The 22,348-nt window shown below is 36.7% G+C and overlaps 1 protein-coding gene across 1 annotated transcript in view; it reads right to left on the bottom strand.

Annotated features, from left to right (window-relative positions):
- Positions 1-22,348, bottom strand: part of LOC149793338 (uncharacterized) — a 49,345-nt gene that overhangs the window by 12,913 nt on the left and 14,084 nt on the right. The window contains exon 3 of the mRNA XM_089968984.1: positions 5,575-5,871. Coding sequence (XP_089825110.1) covers positions 5,575-5,871 — 297 coding nt within the window. The remainder of the gene's footprint in view (positions 1-5,574; positions 5,872-22,348) is intronic.

Genomic DNA, 22,348 nt, shown 5'->3' on the forward strand with positions numbered 1-22,348 from the left:
TGCTTTAATAACTTTGAATTGAATTTCCAGTACCCAGAACCTCTTGGTACTAGGGATATCGTTACTTTTAGTGTTGTTGCTGAATGGTCATATTTACAGTCAGGAATAATAGAAGCGTTAATACAATTTGAACTGACTGCTCATGTGGCCTAGTGGTTAGAGCGTCCGCCTTGGATGCGGGAGGTCGTGGGTTCGATCCCCGGCTGAGTCATACCAAAGACTTACAAACGTGGTACTAACAGCTGCCTCGCTTGGCGCTCAGCATTAAGAGGTTAGTGTTAGGATTGGTCGGCCTGATGTCAGGATAATGTGACTGGGTGGGACAATTAATAGTACAGGTAATATTCTACTCTAAGGATTGACATACGCTAAGTCAAGTTGATTCTTGATGTCCTGTACTGCTGCTCGGGCCATGGAGTATTTATCAAGCAAGATATTATTAGAGTCAAGCTCCACGTCCTAAACAACATTCCAGTCACCGGAGATAATAAGAAAGGAATTGTCAAAATTTATGATATAATCTTTCCAATTCCTAAAAACAACCCTCAACAATGTTCATCATTATGAACGTATAGATTTACACGCATCATGACGTAATTTGGTAAACAAATTACACGCATATACATTATAGGAATCATACATGTTTTATTTTTCTTCTTTTATTCAGGTATTAAAGCTTTATTTAATTTTTGTCCAGGGATGTGCTTGCTCCGGACTGGCTGATGTAAAACGATCGATGTATATCAGCGTCTCGCAAATAAGCCAGCTTTGAAGATCTATTGAGATATACCCACGTTTAATATAAATAAAATTATACACATTCTGAACCCTATTTTTGATGATACACAAACTGATAATACACATCTACTACTGTGGAGCAGATTAGTTCAAAATACACCTTGCGTGCATAGTTATTTAGATGTTTTTTGGTCGGGATGAAAAAGGCATATTACGATAAGTGAATACTTTACTTTTTTAATTTTCTTCTACTAAAACGTATTTCTTACAAGCAACTGACAAATATTATATGATTGAATGTTCTCATCCAATTTGTGGTGGGTGCGGCCCAGAAAAAGGATACGTTAACACCAAGTCATTAATACCGCGTGAAATCATATGCTGATACATAGATACAGACACATTTATACACCTAGTCAAACACATTTTTATGTAAGAATGAGGACTTCTGTAATAGCGACCAAAGCTTCTCTTTTTGGTAATCATATCATCGGCACAGCAGACTGTTCTACCAGACTCTCGTGTGAGATCAACACAATACGAGCCATGCTACACACATTCGAAACTTTCTCGTCTTTCCCGTGTCAGGTGATCACAATACGAGCCGTGCTATACACATTCGAAACTTTCTCGTCTTTCCCGTGTCAGGTAATCACAATACCAGCCGTGCTACACACATTAGAAACTTTCTCGTCTTTCCCGTGTCAGGTAATCACAATACGAGCCGTACTACACACATTCGAAACTTTCTCGTCATTCCCGTGTCAGGTGATCACAATACGAGCCGTTCTACACACATTCGAAACTTTCTCGTCTTTCCCGTGTGAGGTGAACAGCTTCCTAAATGGGGAACCTTTTGGCGACGAAGATCTGGATAGAGGTGTGATGAATCAAAAATAAAACGTAAAAGAGAAATTAAGTAAAGAAAGCAAAGATAATATTCTTAGTTCAAGTTCATGACCCTAAGTCAGTACAAACGTTCAAAGTTGCGCTCGTTTGTTATAGATAGACCCGAAACAGTTCCACTGTCGCTGTTTACTGCCTCATACGTCTTTTTGCCCGTTTGAATTGACCTTTTAAAATGTCACAATGCAAATATTTATTCTCAGAAAAAACAACCATCACTAGTGTTGATACCAATATTTATTATATGAACGAAATAGGTGTGTGTAATGCAATTCAGCTGAACAAACATGACGGCTTTTATTTTGTATTAAAGGCCACTGGTCATATACAATTCATGTTATAAATTATATAAAACAAAAAGAGCTACAATAACCATCAGAGTAGTCAGTGTTAAGTTGCAGTATGATACATTGAAATATTTTTTATATTAGTAGACACAGTGACCAAACAAAGTAAAATATGGAATTACAAAACATGAATATTAGTTGGAATATATCTGATTGCTGTTTTATAACGTATAATAGAGTAGTACTGACCTGTTCTGCGAAAGTAAAGAGACGTTTTCGTCCGTAGATATAGAAAGTCATCATGATGGAAGAAATCTGTTTTTTATTTTAAAAATGGCCTATTTTAAAATAACCACTCATGTCATAAAGTCTGTGGACGTTGCATTGACCCGTTTAAGGGTAATCAAACTGTTCTGGAAATACATTTTCCTGCAACTTTGCATGCGAGTGGCTCGCGAGTAGTTGTGAGCAAACATTAGTGGTAACGATCTCTTTTACTAGATACCGTGGCACCTTATCTCCACCTGTCAGTCCCTCCCCCACCCCAACCTCCCTCTCTCTCTCTCTCTCTCTCTCTCTCTCACACACACACACACACACACACACACACACACTCATTTAGTATCACGAAGTCTTTCTCAGAAAACAATTCCTTTATTTAATATAATTCGCATTTCTATGTGACCAATGAGGAATTATAAATAAAATGTTTCTACAAATTTTGAGATTATTGCAACGTCATAATACATCATGATTCCAGCAGCCTTAAATATCACACATTGTTTGTTCGATGGCACAGATCTTATATATAAACATCCACATTTTTCTTTCTTTCCGTGTATAATGCTTACCAAAACAAGAGGTCACCAGCTCGAAACTCGCGACAGCAGCATCCAAATTATAAATACTCTTTTTGTATCTTTATTTTCCAACTTTCTTTTAAAATCGCTCATCACATTTTTTTCCATTGAATAAACAATAAGTCACCATTTGACTTCTGCAATCTTCTTTTATCTTGTTTACTATAGTTGTAACCAGTTATATTTTTGTATTAAACACTATTTGCACCACGCTGACCGTAGTGGCGTCCCCATCAACACACGACGCTATACAGTGCTTGAAAACCTCCAGACTCAGATCGGTACCTGACGTCATCATGTATAAAGTATTAAGCCGTTTTAGTTGTGTGATTTGTATTTAAGATCTTGAATTGCGCTATATTTCACTGATAAATGTACCTAGAAACGTTATCATGGTAACCCTAGCCATTTATATGATGTAAAAGCAAACTAATCTGCACTAATACAGTATATATGCCTAACAGCAGGGGAGTACTTTAGGCACGTGTGCCAGGAAACTGGCTAGCCTTAACATTGTTGTTCTGATGCGTTGATGACAATATCTAGTATGAAAAGAAATGAATGAACGTTTAGATTTCAGATGAACCAAGGTGACTAAGATATATGATTGTTATTAAAGCCGAACCATATTTCAGGCTTTCAGGGCCAAAATCATCGGTTGTCGTTCTTTATTTCAAACTAGGCTTTAGATGTTTTTCATTTTGGATTATATGAACTTAGATAAAGAATATGTATCTAACTCCAGTCCTCGGTAGGTAGTGTCTTCTTTCAGCTGACAGGCCGCCGCGTTTGTTTACTACCGAAATATTTACGATTTTGGGCAGGACTTTTAAGCTTTATGCGGAAGTATTTCCTTACAAGGAATGTTTTCAATTTCGCAAGTCTACGATATTAAAAGTATTCAGATTCGACTAACATTGTTTAATTGAAATAAAAGAGGATTAATGATTATATATTAATTATATAATAATTATCATTTACGATATATATTCATCATTTATTTGACCAAAACTTCACAAAAATATATCGAACAGGTAGTAAGGATTAAAATCGAATAAAAAAGAAAGAATGATGATTGAATCAGTTTTATAATGTTCTTTTCTTAAGTTAAAATATGTCTGGAATCTGTCATGAAAACATTTGCAATAGTGCATATGTGTAAAATAACACCGTTTGTAGTGAACTACATTTTTCAGCTTTTTATTTCCATACCCTTTCAACACCCGCACCTCGAGCCGAAAACACGAAGTGGAAAAAAAACTGCATATAGAATACGTAAATAACTCCAAAATATATTGATAAATAAAATAAATACTGTGCAAACTGAGTTGCAAACAAATCAAAGTATCTCCGAGATCCACTGTATATGGCTTGTACCTGTACACCTGCTTAAATGCATGCACAATATTGCTAAAAAGTGCATGAAAACATTCCAACTCTTTCACAAATTTCGAATTTTTAAACCAACCTTCAATATCAACTCGACTACAAAGGCACGGAGTTGTTGATGTACGTTGTGCGTCATAAATTTACACCTCCAGATACGGCTTAATGAACATGATTTGAATCATTCCAAAAAGCATCTTGGGGTGCTAGATAGGTCGATATTGAGAAGGGTGAATACCATTGAAACAACCAGTGTGCTAAACGCTCTCTTAGGGACGTAACCGAAATAGCCAAACAAAAACAGTTAATTATTTCATGAAGACACTGATTCATTCGCCCAATAAAGGAAGAGTGTGAGTGACCCCGATAATCAACATCGCTGAGAAATGTTTCACGATTCCTGTGTTTTGTGACATCCCATATAAGAGTTACTATCATCCTCCATCTTAGATCAGCACCAGGTGTTTATTAACAGTGAAGGTCAAACTATTTTCTAAAAAAAAGTATCATCTCTAGTGAATAAATTTACATTATAATAACATGTAATGAACAATAAAAAAAATTAAAACTGACAAACAATTAAGTTGAAATAAATATATATTAAATCAGATATAATTAAATCAAATATACAGAACACTACGTAGAAATGAATTTCGGCCATGTATTCTAAAACCATCACTTATAAATTTCTACACAACCGATATTAACTTTGGCAGTTTAAAAGCCCAAAACTGGATCAGATTGTTATGAGAAGTTTAAATGGATGTATTGCATGATTGCTATTGAATTTAAACGTATTATAATTCTTAAATAATTCTTTATAAAGCCGCTGCTATCTCCCACCACATTGCTGAAGTACACTAGTAATAAAAACGTTTTCATTATTGAGATTACGCTACTATGTCAGAATGTGTTACAGTCAATCTAATATATTTATCTGGTAATGCATGCATGAATTTAATAATATAATTCATTTAACCATAATATGGTGTATTATAACGTTGTCTTTTGGGATTTAGACAAACAAGTTTGCTCTATATTATTAGAAACTTAGTGTTGTGACAGACACTGTGTTTATGTAAAGCCCATATGCGAGATTGAAAAACGTGTTCTATCTCACCTTTATTATTTAAAAAAGCATTTTAAGTCTTGAACTCTGGTCTTTTTGATATATTACACTATGTATGTATGTATGTATGTATGTACGCACATATCTATCTATCTATCTATTTATCTATATATCTATCTAGCGAAATTGGTATTATAGCATATGTATGTATGTATGTATGTATGTGCATGTATCTATGTATGTATGCATGCATGCATGTACGCACGCATGCACGTACCTATCTATATACCTATCTATCTATCTATCTAATAAAACTTTAATGACTTACATATTACTTGTATTGTGTAAGGAACACTGTCTGTTGAACAGGCATCATTTTCGCAGATTATAGTTGAGAATTTTCTTGCTGTTTCATTCAAACATACTTGACAAGTAACTTGGCTTAAGTGATCAGTCATGCGCAGACTGGGGATAGAATGTGTGTTTCCATTGTACATGTATATTGTCTGGGCACGATGCATTCTCCACCTATACATCACAGACTCGATTACATGGGAAGAGTTACAGGTCATTTCAAACGGCCGGCCAAGAATGGGTTTTTCTTTTGCCATTACTTTTGGCTTTCCTGAATCATAAACATCATAATCAAGCATGGCAACATTTGGAAAACACGTGTAAATTATATTTCTTAATTTGGTTATCTTTTTAACCTTTCTATATGAAAAACAACTGTTTGTAAACGACACATTTGTCGTCATCTCGATATAGAAGTGATGTCACAGACTAGCGTGCACAAACGTAAACGTTATTTCTAAAACAATTTCAAACAAACGTATTATTGGACTTAAAAGCATAATCATCGTAAGCAGCAGAGAGGGTGAACAGACCACTTAGGGGAATGGTCACCCTTGTGTTTTACCAAAAAAAATAGTGACCACTCATAGAGGTCAATTACCACGTCTACGATTATTGTTTGTCCCAAACAGAACCGTAGACGCCCCTCTCTGCTGCTATCAATATTGGGAATCATCATCTGAATCATGGGAATCTTCATCTGTTTCATCTTCATCTGAATCTTCGGAATTTGTTCTATGTTTCAAGTAATATTCAAGTTCTGATGGTGGTTTTTCTATTTTGGGATTTATGTTATTTCTTTTTCTGTAATAGTTCATCAAACTTCGATATCGATCTCCACCGCAATTTTTGCAAATCTGATATAATCCTCTAACGCCGTTGTTACATCCAACACATCTTCGTGGACCAGCATGAGGATTTTTCTTTATAAGATAATTATGTTTCTTGCAATATTCTCCACGGCACCTTTTGTTGCATTTATCTGTTGTTCCTTGACGCAGCCACGCACAGTTGTTCATTATATTAATGATATCTATTTAATTCAATTTAATTTTATCATCACCCCTGTTACCCAAATATTTTATCAATACCCACACGATATCTTGTTCTTGGATCATGTAGATTTATTGTTATAAATCCATGTGGGGTAGCTTGCGCTCGTGAGAAGAAATTTCTGAATTTAATTATATCCATGTCACCACCACACCAAGTTTGATGAATATTTCGCAGCGTGTGTGTGTCTACGCCATTAAACACAACTAAAATGTTGCAGTTGTCTCTGATCACTTTTGGCATTTGTGTATATCGTTGAGTAACATAGATCACGTCTGTATTTTTATGTCTCCCTCGGGAAAATATTCTGGCTGGATTTGATTGTTTATCTAGCATCACATCGTCGTATACAACTAAATTATTAATAAATCCATCTATGGAATCTACGGATGGTGCTTCATCAATATCGGTTATAAACTCTATAACATCAGTATCTTCATCCAGTAATCGTGCGTTTTCATTGAAATCTTTAAGTACATCATAACATCGTTGATCATCAACGGATGGTGCTACTAAATACAACTTATCCCATTTCAACCATCTCATTATCAGATTAAGTAATAATTGCGTCTTACCCGATCCAGATGGTCCTATGATAATCATTCTGATGGAGTTCGGTAGCGCAGGATGATGCTTAACTGGCTCTCGTTGCCGAGTTGCTGAGAAATCAATTATATCCATATATATTATAACATGAATTTATATTGTTTACGCTGTAAAGTTAAAACTCCAACTATTGATTTAGCTACAGTTATAACAAAAAACAAAAAAATAGCGTACGGTGGAAAATGTTCTATATGCGGTAGAAAGAAATTTTCATTTTTACCTAATAAGCGCGGTGGTGATATTGCTAATTTGATGTCAAAGTTTCCAGGTGCTCCATGGGCTAAATACAGCGGAGAAAAACATCTACCAGGATATAATTATTGCGGTCCTGGTACCAGACTTGATATCAGGCTCGATAATCAAGATCAACCAAAACCAGGCGAGGAACCAGTAAACGCTATTGATCGAGCTTGTCATGCTCATGATGTAGCTTATAAAAGTCAAAATCTACAAGATAGGCATATTGCAGATGTAAAATTAATTCATTCATTAAATTCTATAAAAAATAAAAATATTAGAGAATCATTAGCTAATTGGTTAGTAAGATCCTCGATGAAAGGTAAATTAGCGATTGGGGCTGGTAATTAATAATGGAATCAATTTATTATTCACCGAGAGGATACTGGAGAGGCAAAGCAGCAATTGGTAAACTTGCTGATGCAGCATCGGTTAAACATTCTACTGCTAAAACGTGGTTATCTAAACAAGCAATATGGCAAATTTATCTACCACGTCCTAAACAAATTCAGTACTCGTATTTCGATGTCAGTGTTCCTAATGAAGTTCATCAAGCTGATATTCTGTTTTTACCGCATGATACTGTGCGTGGAAAAACGTACAAGTACGCGCTAACCGTAGTTGATGTTGCAAGTAGATATAAAGAAGCAGAGCCGCTATCGGCGAAAACATCATCTGAAGTAGCCGATGCGTTTGAACGAATTTATCAACGAGGACTTGGACCACAAGGTGGCCTGCGATGGCCACAGCTACTACAGGTTGATCCTGGTAAGGAATTTCTTGGTCCAGTATCATCGCTGATGAAACAACATAATACCAAAATACGACGAGGTCATACTGCAATTCACCGTGATCAGGCAATTGTTGAGCGATTTAATCGAACACTTGCTGAGCGGTTATTTGGATATCAATACGCGAGGGAATTTATTCAGGATAAGAGATCTCGTGAATGGGTTGCAAGATTACCAAACGTGATAGCTGCATTAAATAATGAGATCACACGAACAACCAACATGAAACCCATTAGCGCGGTCACAAAAAAAAATATACCAACACAACGGAAAGATGTTGGAAAACAAAAAATATTAGGTGATGTCACAGTCAGATATTTATATGAGCCTGGTGAACTTGAAGGTGGTAGCGCGAGAGCAACTGATCCTATTTGGAGTGTTACCACACACAAAATATCTACCGTGACAAGATCCACTGGAAGAAATGTAGGCGTTTCTAGACCTGCAATCTACAGATTAGATTCTGCTGCTCCTCAACGTGGATTTACACGTGAACAACTACAAATAATTCCCGCGGATACACAACTACCACCGCGATCACTCCGGTGATTTCGATCACTTAACTAGCGCCAAGGGTGCCCTGCACCCCGACGTCGATTACACTCAAGACAGGTTAACATGGTATTTTCTCGTGTATGACCGCGACTATTATCTTTTCTATCTACGGTAAATTGTCTTGAATCATTACTCGAATACCGCCATAACATTATACAATTACAACATGCGCAATGATTGTTCTGCTGCTGTTTTAACTCAATAATAAATTCAACATCAAGATCAAAGTCACGTTTATTTTTTTTATCAGATTGTTTGTATCCGATTAATTTTTTTCTTATTATATTATCATCGATGATGTTAAATTTATCAAAGATTTCAGGAATTATAATTCTACGTAATTGAGATATTTTTTTGACCCTCGATACCGCTAAATAAACTAAATTTGACCACTCGATGCGATCGTCTACAATCCAGACTCGTGTATCAGAAATAGTTAATCCCTGTGACGAGTGGATCGTCATAGCGTATCCCAACACCCATGGAGATTTGTCAGCGTGTAATGCATCTTCGACTACACTGATATCAACGGCGACAATATCATTTAATACGAGATTTTGCTTCTCAGTCTGTCCTGGAATATCAACATTAATATTCTGTTTTCGTGTATCTGATGGTCTATAACACAACGGAACGGGTAGTTCTGAATATTGTTCTTTATGTAGTTGAAATAACTGCTGCTGTAAAGCGTCTCTGATTATTTTTCTACTTGCTACGATCAAATCAGTGGGTCTCCATGAGTTCAAAAAATCACTCATTGATGTCTCTGAGATCACTCCACGTAATATTTCACACTGAATTTTGTTTGATTGTAATCTGATTAATTTTTTAAACTCCTTCAAATTTGCATCAAGAGCTCTATGATCATCATCTATTTCTTCATAATAATCAACGAAATTTTTTAACCAATCATGTGGAGATGGTCCAACAAAGGGCGGAGGTTGACCATGATCGCCACACATTATTATAGCGGTATTTTTCGTCAACAACCAATCAAGAAACGTTTTTAATGTATCCAATGAGACCGTGCATATCTCATCCCAAATAATTATTTTAGGTATATATTTTTCTCCCATCCGTTCAGGAGTCCATGTATCCCCGCGCCATCGGAAGAAACTATGATACGTACACGATTGTACTTGCCGCTGTTTCATCTCACGTGCAAGTCTATGTGTGGGTGTCAGCACGATTATATCTGAATTTCTAAAAACATTAATCGTTCGAGTTGTTTTGCCGCATCCACCAGGTCCATTGAGATATACTGTCTTATATCTGGTTATTGGATCACTCAACGATGGCGCTTTCGACATTTCTGATATTTTATTACCCTCACGATAAAAATCTCTCACTGGAACATCTGCTGATTCTGTGTAATTGTGTAATAGTTCCTTTTTTATTCTCCACGAACCCCATCGTTCATCATTACTTGTAAATTTCATAACAGGTTCTAAATATTTACTTGAAATATAAAACGAGTCCGTTGCGATTCTGACTGCGGCCTCAGGAAATCTATTAATCATCGATAATAAATTTATAGAAACATAAGCCAACATGGAAGATCTTAGATGAGTATATTGCGGGGATACGTCATTTATGTAACTAACGATCGTACCTAATTTTGTTCCGTCGGATAAATAAACACTCTCTCGATTTACAAATGTATTTTTCGCCGTTGTATCAGCGATTATAAAATCGTACTCGGCATCATCTAGAATTAATCGTGCGTGATGTCTTTTATAATCATATGCACCACCTTGAGTAAATTTACCTATAATTTTTCTACCGAGATCTTTTGCGGTTTTGAGTTTATTAGGAATATCATCCTTAAACTCGCTAATAACTTCAGAATCTGACATGGGCAACCAAACTTTGGTCTGTGCATGATATGATATAATTGCCTCACTGACCACCAACGATGTCAGTATCATACAATCTAGCATATATCGCAACAAAACTATAGGTGCCCAACGTTTTTCACAAAAATGTCTACCAAACCAAACATAACAAATCTTGTGAAGATTTTCGTTAAGCTCGAATGATTCAATACAGGCGAATCCAGTCAGATCAAAATCAGGTAATTGTCCATTAATTGCCACTCGCGTCATCTCGTTTGTAGGGTGACCAAATCTTTCAAAGTACGTAGAACAATCTCCGTATCCCAGAAAACTTCCTGGATAACATGCAACCATATCAACCGAAATAACATCATTGTAATTGTATTTGGTATTCCATAATCCGCCATGTCCATATTCGACGCAACTTGCGCGTACGTCCTCGAGTAAATCAAATCGTGTTGGTTTCCATGAATTTCGTTCCCTGGCGAAATGAGCCGCAACAGATGGAACGGTAAAACAATTAGTTAGTAATTTGTCAGTATTTTCCACGTGCTTGCACTGTAAAAACGTCGCAAGATTTTTCATCTCGTCATGGAGGAATTCTGTGCGATATATTTCACCGTTCGGTTTGACAAACTGATCAAATTCACCCTCCTCATTACTTTTAAATAACCATACCGATACAGGATCGGTTTTACTTATTTCGTTAATAAAATCAAACATATCTGCCACAGATAATTCTGTGGAGTAAAATCTAACAGTTCGATCACGTGGAAATATTGTTACTGCGTTAGTCCATGCGTGCGCGTTATGATCGATAATATTTATTGGAGCTCCCTTCGATTTATATTTCGACTGGTACAGTACTTCTCCCGTTATTGTCGCCACAGTTATTGGAAATTTTAATATTTTTCCTAACTCAGCAACATCTTTTATTGTAGCACCAGTATCCTTAACTGAATCAGCCCACGAGTTTATTTTTTCACGCCTTAAATCAGTTAATCCATTTCCACGCATCGCGTTTGTAAAGTGTTCTATTACTCGTTCAGCTACACAATTTAACCTTGAAAATTTCATCGGCGCTAGTTTATCAACGTTGGGTTTTTTATTTATCTCATAAATTCCATAAATAACTGCTGTTACAGGATACGCTCGCTCATAATACGGTTTATCAATACCAGTCAATAGACCCGGTCTGGAATTTTTACTTAATATGATAGTTTTATTATTACCAAGGACAGGATCATATTTGTCACGGATAATCCAACTATCTGTTTCTGTTAATACAATAAATTTTACTCTGAAGAAATATTTTTGATTGCCCTCGTATTCAGCGATGTAGTTAATGATAGTTGCCGCTCGCTTGTCGTTCATTGTGGCGTCCGTGGCAGTGTTGCGTATAATCTTGAACGTTGACCATGTATGAGATGCACCATCCGTGTAAAATTCTTTCTTAGCGTCATGAATTTTCGAGATCAAACTTTTATTTTTCGGATCAACCAGATCTCGTACTGGCAAGTCAGAAGATAATCTGTCAAGGTTGAATTTATACTTAACAGGCCTAGTTTGGGATAATCTCTCAAACTCGTTCATATAATTAAAACAAATATTTAAATAAAGAAAATTATATATATATATACAATGTCCCAATGTAGATGGTTGATGATCGGATCAGTAAATCGATGCAACAAATCCTGTAGAAAGGAATTTTGTTGGATGCACTCACAAAACATACGACGAGGAAGTCTAGGACCAATACCATGTCTACGGTGTGGTATTGGAGTGCGAGGAAAAACAGAATTATGTGGAAAGTGTGGCGGGAAACGGTTCAGAGAGCTTAAAAGATATTATGACAAAAAAAATAATAGCGGTGAAAACGCTATAAAATCCGTGAAGGATTATATATCAAGATTTCAGACAAACAATGATTTAAACATATAATATTATTATAATGGAGCAAAATATATTTGTCCCACATCCTGTCATAACAAACTATGAATCAAATATTAATGGTATCATCAGGCACCGTAAGTTAAAAAAACCAGTTGGTAATGTTTCTAATACTGGCTATCTTAGATTTACAGTTGGAAAGAGAAGATATCTATGTCATAGATTTACATACGAGTGTCACAAGGGTTTGATCAATGACGGTCTTGTTATTGATCATATTGATGGAAATCCTCAAAACAATAATTTATCCAACCTTCGAGTGACAACTCGAAGCGTGAACTCTGCATGTGGTAATACAGGAAGATGTAAGACAATCGGAAAGAGGGCGGTAATTTCTACAAACATAGAAACCGGTAAAGAAATTATGTTTCAGTCTATGAACGCGGCTGCGACATATTTTGATATTCACTCGCGTTCAGTACAAAGAGTGGCAGATAATATAACCAGATCTGCTCTCTCGAAAAAATATAAGCAGAAAATTACATTTCAGTATCAATAACTATCATCACCACATTATTAACTATCATCACCACATTGAATTAATTTTTTTAATTTATGTCACAGTAGGTCCTCCATACACTACTGAATTTTTTATTTAAGGGGAGATTACTTTGTAATATATAGTTTTCTTCGTAGATGGTTGGTTTTTTATGATCGTAATTAGTCAGTTTAACTAATTACATCGTATAGTGCCGACGAACCTAACTCATTAGACTCATAAGTATTATTTATGGTTTTTAAATATTTTCCCATCATACAACACATGATAATATTATTGATCCGTAGGAAGCTGTGTGTGAAACAGAAAACCGTTACTCATTGTAATTGACCTGCAGTTGTGTGTTCACTGAACTTACAATTCTGGAAAGTTCTTTGACTGGTGCATTAATGCTACTGTTATTATTGATTTTCGGTCTGCTTAGGAAACTAGCTACAAATACAGAAACTATTATTCAGAAACTGTTATAAATACAGAAACTGTTATAAATACAGAAACTGTTATAAATACAGAAACCGCTACAAATACAGAAACTGTTATAAATACAGAAACTGTTATTATTCAGAAACCGCTGTTTAGTGTAAATATTGGTTCCTTAGCTATATAGCTAGCTATATATTAACTTCCGAAACATATGTTCGTAACAATGTTTGATAGCTCGATCAGTATGGTATTGGACTGTGACGCTCGCGGTCCAGGATCGAATCCCCATGGCTGACAATTTGTCGGTGGTGCGCATAATTGCGATTTTTATAATAGTGGGGGGAACCGCAAGAACCCCTCCGCTCAGCAAATTCACAAACCACAATATTGACTTGTGGTTGATACATATTTTCGTATCACCCACTGGATTAATTATTGTGGGTGTGATTTTGCTGAGCGTATATGTTTGTACTGTCCTTAGTTAGTACCGTTTCATTCATAATCTGAGCTCGCTAATACACTCGATAGGGGCTCTTCATTCATTGTATATAACCATTTCATTGTATATAACCATTTCATTGTATATATGTTATATGTATATCCTCTAAACTTGGTAGATTGCGGTGGCAAGCTACGAGTTTAATGAGGACTGTGCTGTCCTTGTGCTGTCCTTAGTTAGTGCCGTTTCATTCATAATCTGAGCTCGCTAATACACTCGATAGGGGCTCTTCATTCATTGTATATATGTTATATGTATATCCTCTAAGCTTGGTAGATTGCGGTGGCAAGCTACGAGTTTAATGAGGATTGTGCTGTCCTCCCTCTTGGGCCTCTAGACCGTTGTTTGGCGGGTTAGGGGCTCTCGTAGAGGGAATATTTGCCTAATGAACTTGGTAGATTGCGGTGGCAAGCTACGAGTTCTTGGCTGTGCTGTCCCTGAAACATCCCGACGAACTCGCTAATACACTCGATAGGTGTTCTAGGGATATTTTTTTTATTTTAAAGATTTATATATTATATAATGAACCATGAAAATATCAATGATGTAATTGTCGCTATTAAAAAATTAAAAAAAGATGGAATTAATATATCTGATGAACTTAATCCTGAAAAAATAGTTTCTGACTTTGAGATTTTACAAGAACGTAAAACCATGGGGACACACACACTATCATCTGAATACAGGCTCATGAAACGGATTCAATCGGCAATGTTTCAGTCGCTAGCTACCGTAGAAGATGATCATGTGAAGGAGTTCGTTCCTCTTTCTACCGCCGTAGAAAGAATTAAGTCGTTATTATCCCACGAGTATGAGGCAAAGAAAACGATTAGTACTCGCATAAGACTATTAAGAAAAATAATGTCAGAGAGTAACTTCGTTACTGATGAAACGATCCAAGGTAACCTCGTTACTGATGAAACGATCCAAGGTAACTTCGTTACTGGTGATAATGAAAATGAAAGTTTTGGTAACTGGGGTCCAAGTCAACGCTGACCACGTGTATTGATAGTCAAAATCAAGTAGTTCTAACCTTGTCAAATTGTTCCTAATAAATTTTATTTATTAATAATATTATTTATTAATAATATTATTTTTACTGAGGATTTATTTTTTTTTACTAAAATCAAGAAAATGCACAAATTACTTGATTCTGACGGGGTAGTTGGTAGTCAAAATCAAAGAAAAATGCACGAATTACTTGATTTCTGACGGGGTAGTTGGTAGTCAAAATCAGGAAAATTGAGCAATTTCGTTGTATTTTAGTAAAAAAAAAATAAAAATCTCAGTAAAAATAATATTATTAATAAATAAAATTAATTTATAATAAATAAAATTTGTTAGGAACAATTTGACAAGGTTAGAACTTTCTTGATTTTGACGGGGTAGTTGGTAGTCAAAATCAAGTAGTTCGTGCATTTTTATGTTTCTGACGGGGTAGTTGGTAGTCAAAATCAAGTAGTTCGTGCATTTTTATGTTTCTGAGGGGGTAGTTGGTAGTCAAAATCAAGTAATTTGTACAATTTCAGTAAAAATCAGGAAAATTAATAAATATTATTTTTTTAAGTTGATCGAATTTGATTCTGATCTCTGTTACAAATGTTCTTCTAACTGTTAAGAAATCCTCGCGTATAAAACCCTCCTCCACATGAAGATCTACGACGGAAGTCTTTACGACTTTACATACAGATTTATTACAAGCTCTTCTTCACGTATGTCAATCAAGCGATTAAGGTGGTCTGTGAGTTTAAAATTGATTCGTGTTAACATATTATTGTGACACCGTAAATACACGGGATTAGTTGGTTCTTGCACGATTAAATTTCCAGGGGGAACTTGTGGTGTGAACGTGTATAGGATGTATCCTTGTTGAGCCTGATTTGATCTTCCGAGATCTATTTGATAGCTGCCATCGATTACGTCACAAACCAGATTGACCGCGACCGTCGGTGTTATATTAACGATCCGCGGGGATACGTGCCTTCCACCGCCGTGTGGATCATTATCATATCTGAGAACAACTGCTAATGGTGCTAGTTTTTTCCACGCATCGAGTATTTTAGGAAAAAACTCATCAATGACATCATTGACAGATTTTCTTAATTTATCCGGATTATAATCAGGAAACTTAAACGTTACAATGTCAGCTTCGGGTATTTTGTACTTGGCTGCGAAGGATTTTTTATAATCGCTTGATGACTTAAGAACCATATCTGTAATTCTGTTATAGATAACTTCAGAAGAATTAACTATATAATTTAAAACTTCTATGTACCTAATAATATTATCGCGCGCGGATGTTGAATCAAATAAATACTCTTGAAAACTATCACGTAAATTATTTACCTGTATTTCATGGTCTAAGTTTATTGAAGCAAATATAGAATCAATATTCAAAGCAATAACACGTTCATTAAGATTATACAAAAGAGCTCTAGGATCATATACAGGTGTTCCCCCCCTCCATCCTGGTTTTACTTCTATGTAATCTAGCCATTCTGAATTCATTTTAATATCATGACGAAGACTGGTCTTTGACGTAAAATCATCCCGAGTTGGTTCTGGTGGTCCTTTATGCACCGGGGGAATTTCAGGCCATCCTAGCACGGATCTGATTGAAGATTGATAAATATCAACGGCATAATCAGGCGAGTTTATTTCAACCGTCGAGGACAACGTCGGCTCATGAACGTTTATTGATATTTTTGATTCATTTCCCGTTATTGATTTTATTCTACGCGCAAATTCCTCACCGATCTCTTCAATCTGGTAACTGCCGGTTGGTATTCCAACAACAACCCAGTCAGGTGTTCCATCGGGTTTGTTCTTGTTAGTAAATACGAGCGAATTATTTGCTGGTGTACCATTAAATGATTTTGATCTGATATTTGGCCAGCTGTAATATACTCGTAATTGTGCTAGTGCTATTTCTTTTACTGGAATTGCAATAGGAAAATTAACACTAAATTCAGGATTAGTTGAACTTACCGAGATCATCGTTATCTTTGGCGGAGTTGTGTTGGTCACGATCTGCTGGAGTAATTCTGTCATTATTGATACTTGTATCTTTAATACCTTCATCGTATATTTTGGTCATCATTGAAAATTCGAAATCAGATATAATTCCATCACTGAGACTCGCTGATAACAACGAGGATAATTTCGAGTATGCTACCGTCGCTGTATGTAATTTTATTTTGTAATCGGATAATTTTTCGTTCGTACAAGTACATATTTTTTTTGTGATGATACCAAGCACACCTGCAATAGTTGTTGCTGCTGAAACACAGATAGTTACAGCTACTGGTGCCATCGTTGTCAACGCTGATAATATTACACCGGTTCCAGCAACAACAGCGGATACTGAATAAACAATCACATCAACGATAACCAATCGTCGTCGATATTTTTTTACTTTTACTGTATATTGATCGACTTGATCTTTTAGCGCAGCCTGCCATTCACGCGCTTGATTGTATCTGTATTGTGCACCGTCCATATATATTTTTATACAGTAACCAATTGATGTGCTTCAGCTACAAATTCCAAACACCACCAGTAAGATGTTGCGGTTAATGTCCTATCAGCTGCTTCCAGAATAAATATTTCCTCGGCTCCGATATTTAATATAACAGATACAACCCCGGAAAACCTGTCGGTGGAATGACGCCATGGAAACGTTGTAAATATTTCAAATTTTGCAGCACTAAACACAGATAGCCTGTACATGCCAGTACTTGTTGCGGTATATTTGATGGTATTATTTTGTTTTGACCATGTTGCAAATCCCGATGATACCGTGCATACGATGTTTGTGATATGCCCGGGAGTTATTTCAGCTGGAATTTTAATCAGATTGGTTTTATTGATAATCTCAGGAATTCCCGCTACGATGTCTAGTTGTGTTCGTTTGATTGTGTCTAGGTTACTTTTGATATCAACGAGTTTCATGTCAATGACGGAAGGAGTTCCAAAGAACTTATTTATGGCATCATCGGTTTTCTGAAAATTTCTTCGAAGCCTTGTAAAACCGGTTACGTGAACGTCATACTCGGCCCGTAGCGTGGATAGTTTTCCATCTACGTCGTCGACGTATAGTTTGTTTGCGACGTCGTTGTCAGATTTTGGAGCTGTTACAGCTACTATTTTGTTCCCGTTCATGCTAAGTTCACCTGTCATCGTGTCACCGGTGTTTCTCACGCGATTAGCAACACTTTTTGCAATTTCATCTCTGATGGTTTTAAGTGACATACTTGAATCTCTGATTCTACCACCGTCAGTAAACACGGGAATATTATCCGTAACTGCACCGAGTACTCGCCGGACTATATCATTCCATCTGATATTGCTGGTTTTTAGTTTACCATATCGATCTTGAAAAATAACAACTTCATCTGGATCAACTCCAGCAAGGTTCATAATATCAGCGAGGTCATCTTTAGTCGCATACTTTGACAGATCAACGTCGGATTTTATTTTCTTACCAGTAGAAGATCTTCCGTAAATATCAACCATTATAATAAGATCCGTTGTTTAAAATGCTTTACGCGCAACATATCGGTTGCTTGTATAATCGTGCACGACTTTATGTGGCGGCTTGGATGATTTTGATATAGCGTCGAGTACATTAATTACTTCACGGCCGCATATTGGCGGATCTGTCATTGTTTGTGTGGGTAGCGTTGAATACCAAACTTTGGAACCTCTAGTTGTTGCATGGAGTGGTGCGACATACTTGATAAATTCAACAGGTGGAGCTAACCCGTACGAATCAAAATAAACAATTCCACGCGGATCAATCGCGTATGATACCCAATGAGTACCGGGTCCGGAACGTTTGTCAAGATTAATAATACCTGTTTCTAGTTTGTTTGGTTGTTTCGGTAATTGATCTCGCATAAAAACACCTCTAAAGGCAGGTATTTTTAATTTTTTAGCAGCATCAAGTAAATCAAAATTTGATGATGGAACGTCTAACGAAGTGACCCTGGAAGCCTTAGGCCTCTCCCCCAACGAGATCCCGGTAATCTTAGACCGCGTCCCTTTTTTTTGTTATATCGTCCACCAGTAACTTTTTCGAAAACTTTTTTACCCGCCGCTCCAGCAACACCTCCAGCAACACCTAACGCGGCCGCTTTTGCTAAGGCTGGAGCAGCTGCAGCTATTAATGCCGGAATGGCCGCAAGAAATGGAAATATACCACCCGTTTTAACCATGTCTTTGATGGCGCTCGGGGAGAGATGGAATTGAACTCCAGTTTTTGATTCTAGAGCTTTATTGAAATGTTTAATCTGATTATTTGTCAGCGATAATTTGTTTGGACCACCACCAATCTGATCTCGTTTTAGTGATATTTTAGTTCCGCATTTGTTGGCGGTTTTTGATTGAAGCTTTTTTACCTGACCCGGGGTCAGAGTAACATTAACATGACCATACGACATTTTTATATAAAATATATTTTTCTAAATAACACGATTAAAGATTTTCCACCGGTGCATCAACGACCCTCATTCGACCACTGCCACCTTCAAGTAACATGGCCTTGTCGCTAAGTATGACCGCGATCGCTCTGTAAAAGGCACCAGCACCTGGCGGGTTAGTAACATGAGCTCGAAAGTGTATATCAACAACAGATTGTTTGGATAAATCAAGATGTTCTAATGAAAAATAATAAATCGGATATAGACCTGTAAAATCTAGTTGTGATATTTGCAAACCAGTATCTATATTTTGATCACGTCCCATGAATGACATTAAACGATGATATGCGCGCTACATGATTTTGTGCATAATTTAACAATATATCCTCGGATGGTTCTTGATGTCCATTTATCCGTAAAGAAACTTCACTAACTCCAAGGTTATCAAATATCATATGTGAACGTTCTTGATTATTTATCCGGTCATTATTTTGTAGTGCAATAAAAATATGTCGTGGTGCAGAAACACCCTGTTGTGATGCTATATTCCATGTAAATAAACCATTAATATTGCTTTGAGCAGCATCTGTGGTTACTGTTAACCATAATAGCAATGATTTACCGCCTTGATCCATAAAAGATAGTAATTTTTGTTCCTCAGTAATAGATGGAGTCATTACTGGCATCCACAATGAAAGTTTTGATATATTTACTTTACCCTCGGCAACACCAGCACCTCGCCAGATTGCATCATTATCATTACCTTTTCTTATGAGCACAATTGTGTGTTTAGCTCCAAAGATGACTTTTCTAACATTTCTGCAAAATCCAAAGATGTGAGATAATGGAATTGCACACGAAAAATTTCTATCATCTCCCGACAGTGCTGATCGGCGTGTTGCAAATCCCAGGTTGTAAGTCGCATTAACGCTTCCTATAATATCATAATCAGCACCTGGTCTGGCTGCGTGTTCAAAATCAGCCGTTTGTGGATCAACTGCAGTAGCTCGTGTTACCAGTACTTTGGTATACTGAACATGATCAGCGTTGTTGGTAATATCCTTAGCAAACATCATTGTTGGACCAGCTGATCTTGTAAAGTCGTCAGAATATCTCGCCAGACCAATTATTGTTGTAGCAACGTCGACATCCTTCTGAATTGATTCAATATTTTTTCCATCAATCATGTATGTGGCGCTATCAAACAACGCCATAATCCCGTTGTTGACAAAACCAACACGCAAATTAGCAGCATATGCCGTATTAGCTGCAACATTCGTTACAAGTGTACCTTCTACTTCAATAAACGCTTCAGCGGGCAAGAAATATCTACTTGTATCATGAACCTGTAATTCGATTCTCCCGGGATGATTTGGTTGTCTTGCGTCATAAGAATAAAACTGATAATCACGTACTGACTCGTACTTAAGGACAGGTGCCTCCATATCAAATGCTGGGTCTGATTCGCGCCTGAACATTTTTATTATAATTATCATTTTTCCAAATGATGATCATCGTCGACGAAGACCACTTCCTGCTATTAAATTTGCTGTTATATTTTTTTCCGCTTCTTCAGATATCGCCGCTAGTTTTTGATTTGCAGCCTGATTTATTATTTTACTTACGTCTGAGGGCATCACCTCAGTACTTGCCAGTTTCACCGGTGGTTGTTGTTTTCGTCGCAATAATCGTGCTAGTCTTTCCTTGATCGCCGAGAACGCCTTACCAGCAACATTGACAATTGCACCAGGAGCTTTATCACGAACAATATCAATAGCCTTCATCGATAATTGTTTTGCGACGGGTGCTACTTTTGGAGCTATCCTCGTGAATAATCCTCGAATGACATCACCAAGTCCATTTCCGTAAATAACACTATAGATTGGTAATCGTGAGTTTACCGCTCTAACCTGTGTGGGTTTACGATGATTATCATGCACAATCATCTTATTTTATTTACCATTTATCTAACAACTAGTCATCAACGAGCTCATCAATAAGTTCTCGGTAAACGCCGATATCCATGATACCACCTTGAAATAGTCGCCGACAAATATCAGCTGCTTCATTGGTTATTTCTGGTGAATTATTTCCGGCACGTTTTCCTCCTATGAGAACTTCTAACCGTGACACGTCATTGATGATATTATCAGGACATAAACCAGATCCTGTTTTAGGTTCATCTTGAGGTGTTTTAAATACTGGTGGTTGCATTACCGGAGTAAGTACTTCAGCGGTGGCCGGGGATGATTCACCTTCTCGAAATCCATGTGGTGAACCTGTCGGTGCAAATGTCATTTTCGGTGCAGAAATTTTCTTCGAGAAGGGTGATTTAAGTGACTCTTTAGCCTTTTTAATTTTCGACAACAACCTTTGCTGTGGCGAAGAAGATTGTTGTTGTTGTTCTATTTGTTGCAGAGGTGGAGGAAGCTGATACTGGGAGGACTCTCCTTGTTTTGGTTGTTCCCGTCCCCCTCTAAATCTTTCTACTTCTTCTTTAAGTCTTTTAAATTCTTGACCTCTAGCTTGTTTTTTATTGTAATATACGCGATATATCCATTTAATGAAATCATCATCAGTTGTTTTTCCATAAAAGGGTTTTAAAAAATTAGATTTATTAGATATATTTTTTGATATCAACTCAGGTAATCTCTCTCTTTCAGTGTTTCTAATTTCCTCAACAACTCCTTCGTTAAATCTTGCAATTAATCTTAAGCTCTCTTCTGCTGTTTTGGGTTCAGATGCAAGTTTTTTTCTCACATCGGCGACTTCAGTACGAAGTTTTCCAATACCTTCAAGTATTTCCTCACCAACAGGTGGAGGCTGAGCCGCAGCTATATTAGTTGGAAGATTTCGTAAAATCTCCATTGTCTGTTCAGT

The sequence above is a fragment of the Sinohyriopsis cumingii genome, chromosome 8 (assembly GCF_028554795.1).
Source record: "Sinohyriopsis cumingii isolate HCF-2022 chromosome 8, ASM2855479v2, whole genome shotgun sequence".
Taxonomy (NCBI): Eukaryota; Metazoa; Mollusca; class Bivalvia; order Unionida; family Unionidae; genus Sinohyriopsis; species Sinohyriopsis cumingii.